General features: G+C 44.4%; 1 protein-coding gene across 1 annotated transcript; it reads left to right on the top strand.

Annotated features, from left to right (window-relative positions):
* Positions 1–2438: 2438 nt before the first annotated feature.
* Positions 2439–3971, top strand: LOC140242015 (5-hydroxytryptamine receptor 1D-like). Its single transcript, XM_072321759.1, has one exon. The coding sequence runs from the start codon at positions 2439–2441 to the stop codon at positions 3969–3971; it is 1533 nt and encodes a 510-aa protein (XP_072177860.1).
* The last annotated feature ends 398 nt before the right edge of the window (positions 3972–4369 follow it).

Raw genomic sequence — 4369 nt, 5'->3', positions numbered from 1 at the left:
TTTATTATATATTGTATTTGTTACTGGAACATACGCAGGAAAGGAAAGAAGGAAAAGAATTAAGAGAACTTTTCAACAAAATACAAATATGATAACATTATTAAGTATTTGCAATACGTCACACTGCCTGTTATATTTTAGTATGGTGTATGAATGTCTCTGTTTTTTTATAGCCTTTGTCACGCAGCAAATTCTCTTTGAGATAATTTACTGTCTCCTATCCTTGCCCAGGCTTTTTGTGTGCTGGAGCGCTCTTTCACGTTGATTAGGTGATAGTTTTGGTGTATGTGTGTGTGTGTATGTATAAGTTTATATGGGTGTAACTCGCGGGTGTGAGGTATGTGTGTGTGCGTGTATGTGTGTGTGCGTGTGTGTGTGGGTGTGTATGTGGAAGTGTACTCTCTGAGAGTCGGGGGGGGGGGGTAGTGGTGGTGTGTAGAACATGTGTTAAAGTCTCAACTGGAGGAGTGCTCTAGCATATGGAAGTGCCTGGATGGGGTGAATGGGGCGAAGGGAAAAAAAAATGCATACTTATATATATATATATACGCTTATTTTCTCCTGCAATATTTCATTTTTCTTGTATTAAATGTATATATTTTATGTATGTATGGTATAAAACTCATGTTAACTTATTTCATGATTTATATTCTTCATTTATGCACCTCTATCTTTATGTATGTCCGAAAACAAATTTTATGTATATTTTATACATGACAATAAATTATCTTGAATCTTGAATCTTGAATCTTGAATCCCCCTTAAATGGCAGCCTTGGCTTGAATTCTCCTCACAGAGTAAGATAAGACTACTGATTACATGGTTTTGATATCAGTGACGCGAATTTTGACTATTTCATTAAGTGTTTTGAGTACTATAGGACATGGTGGAAAACGATATAACTAGTTACTGACATCTTTCTTTGTTTGTTTGCGTGTTTATGTGTTTGTTTTATTTTTCACCTGACAAGATGGCTGGATAGCTTATATTCGGCTGCACTATGATCATGAGAATTATACTGATGAAATGTAATGATGATCAATATACTAATGACAACTACAAAAGTGATACTATTATCACAATGCATGGTAATCACAATGATAATAAGCTTATCGACACTGTCACCATCAACAGTATATTATCTTAACTATCACCGTGTTTTGTACAAGCGTTTACAAACACGCATCGGTGTTGCTAAGTACCACTGTAATCACACAATCGTCATTGATAAGGATGTCACCATAGTCATCACCATAATTCGGAGTGATAATCATGTCTAGTTAAAGCTGTTCGTTTACGACATGCAGTCAAAGGACAGTCAATTCTTTACCTAACTTCAAGGTGAAATAATGTTTAGATTGTGCATAATGTTTCACTTTCTATCGCACACACAACAAAAGTAATGGACGCTGACCAATAGTTTTGTCATTAATATGCGTACAGGCACTGTTCGAGTAATGCCCATGTACCCTGGTAAGCGGACCTAGAGGAAACATATATATATTTTTTTCATTTCTGTGATGTCATTAATTACCTCTTTCTACTCTCCGCTTATTACACTATAGCATTCTTCCCTCTCCCTCTCTCTCTCTCTCTCTCTCCCTCTCTCTCTCTCCCTTTAGGTCGCTGACGTGTTTTTCTTGGAAAAAGAATTCCACAAAGGCGTAAGCTAACAATGCAAAAACCAACAATACAAAATGCCATCACACATTCGGGACATTCACCAGCAGATAAACACATGACAACTTTCCCTACACTCCCTCATCCCCCCCCCCCCCCACCTCCCTCGAACTGCTTTTGTGCTCCCTTAGTTTGTGTCTGCGTGATAAACAGAACGACAATGGGGTTATAAGACTACTGAAAGAGCCCCAAATAACTTACTATGCACACGCTTTACAAAGAGGGAAAAGGAGAGACGGATGATCCGCATTTGAAGGCCTCTCGTGCTCGCTTGATAGCCCGGGGTAGGGAGCTATTTTTTGATCTTCCCATTGTTCCTGGTCACAGCAGTGCGACCTTACTGTTGGGTCGTATTGATCCTGCTTCACTAAGGAAAGTGGTGTATAGACACAGGAGAATGCGTGCTCTCTAGAGCGCGGCGGAAAAGTCGATGCCACTCACTGCTCACTTGTCGCGAATTGACCAGGAAGCTGAGCGGACACGCCGCACTACTGGCCTGCGCGTCCGTTTCAGGGTCCTCAGCTTGACCGCAGATAGTTGCGATGAGAGACGTAACACCGCTAGTAAATGCGTACGATTTGCAAGCCGGGAGCAAAATGCCCCAGAACAGCGTCGGCTGAGCTTTCGCGCTGAGGCATCCGTAGTCATCGCCCAGGTTGTCTCTTATTACGTGAGACGGGCTGTGCTGAAGGACGACGTTCGCCAGTCTTGCTCTCGATGGTCTCCATCCTTCATTCCCCGTGGGTTAGGGGCACAAAATGAATTGCGCCTGGCAATGGATGCACATGGGGTATTCCCTACACATTCAGACATCTTCCACCAGCCTGCTGCTAGTGGCTTTCCTTGCGCACCCGATGCTGTCCGCCAGCGAGGCGGCGCTGACGAGCCCCTCGCCATGGGACGTCGAACTGTTTTCGAACGTCACGGACAACAACGACACCGTAGACGTCGGGATCCTGTTCGCACCACTTCCAGCGGCTGCGTTGATCTCGCTCTTTTCTCTGATCATACTCGCAACAATATTTGGCAACGTACTGGTGATATTATCAGTGTGCAAAGAAAAGAAACTCCAAACCCCGCCGAATATTCTCATCATCAACCTGGCCCTGGCGGACCTTGCCGTGGCATTGCTTGTTATGCCGTTTCAGGCATCGTTCGACATTCTTAGCGGCCGCTGGATTTTTAGCCAGGCCATATGTGACATGTTTATATGTTTTGATGTCATGTGCTGCACGGCATCTATCGTGGATCTTGTTTTTATATCTGTGGACCGATATCTTGCCATAACACGGCCTTTCCGCTACGCACGCCATAGAACTTCGAGACTCATGATTGGGATGGTGGCAATAATATGGCTTGTCAGTGGTTTTATCTCCTTTTCTCCGCTTTTCATCTTTGGGAATGAACACCAAGAAAACGGCTGTCTACTCTCCCAAGACCCAATCTACACGATATATTCAACTTTCGCCGCGTTTTATATCCCGCTCTTTATCATGGTGGTCCTGTATTACAAGATCTATCGTGCTGCCGGTGAATTGGAGCGGAAAGAGCTTCAGAGGCGTCCAAGCACGCCCGGGTTGTTGCCCAGGGGATCGGTAATGCGATCGGGAAGTGTTTCTAGCGATAGTGATTCGATGCCGGACAATTGCAGGGAAGTTCGACGGAAGTCCTCCATCGTAAGATTCACGGAGTATGTTCGGAGCGTGTCGAGGAATTCTCTGGCCTCCGTGCAGTTCGGCAGGAACCGAATATCGCTAAAACTCGAACGAAAAGCATCGAAAACTTTGGGCATAATCATGGGCGCGTTTGTCGTCTGCTGGATTCCTTTCTCCATTCTCGCCTTCACCCGCGCCTTTTGCCAGTGCAACATACCACCGGCACTACACAGTACTTTTGCTTGGCTGGGATATGTCAATTCCATGCTCAATCCTATCATATACCCGTTTTTTAATAAGGACTTTGGACCCGCTTACCGTAAAATGCTTGGTTTTACGCGCTGCAAGGCGTGTCCCGAGCGGTTTGGGTACGACCAAGCCAAGACCACTCCGCCGCGGAGGTACTCTTTAAACAACCACCAGCATGCCATGCCTTCGCCGGAGCTTCATGCCATCGCAGAGGATAGCCACGACGATTCCGAGGTCGGCGATCACAAGGTCACGGCCGAAATCACAAGGTCGAATGCGCTGGGTAAAATTGACGAGAGGAAGTACGATGCCATCCACCTTGATAAGCTTAACGGGAATAGCAAGATCAGTGATAACCGGAACGATGTGACCGCGACACATGTGTGAATGTCCATGTACTTTTTTCTAGTACGTGGTATGCTATTTGTAATGGGAGGTGTGAGCAAGGAGATGTACATCGTAAATCTGCAAAGTTGGATGAAAACATAATGACATGGCAATGTACATTTGTAACTCACGCAGTATGTTTTGATGAAAATTGTGAGGGGAGATGAAACAGAGTTAAGAGTGAGCAACATCTCACTTTCGTTCGTGTCTGTTTTCCCAAAGTGACTACAGTACTGTTGTCATGGCAACGGATGCCGACTCTATGCAATCACCATGCTGAAAGAGAGATCGATACCCACTTACAGGATTATTCTTGAGAATATCACAAGGATGTTTCGCTCATTATCACAACACGATGTATTGCAGATTAGAAAAGAGAAAACAGAATAGAATAGAGG

This window comes from Diadema setosum, chromosome 18, assembly GCF_964275005.1.
Source record: "Diadema setosum chromosome 18, eeDiaSeto1, whole genome shotgun sequence".
Lineage (NCBI taxonomy): Eukaryota > Metazoa > Echinodermata > Echinoidea > Diadematoida > Diadematidae > Diadema > Diadema setosum.
This window is presented reverse-complemented; position numbering and strand designations above follow the sequence as displayed.

Coding starts and splice junctions, on each gene's coding strand:
- LOC140242015 (XM_072321759.1), top strand. CDS start 2,439: ATGAATTGCGCCTGGCAATGGATGCACATGGGGTATTCCCTACACATT.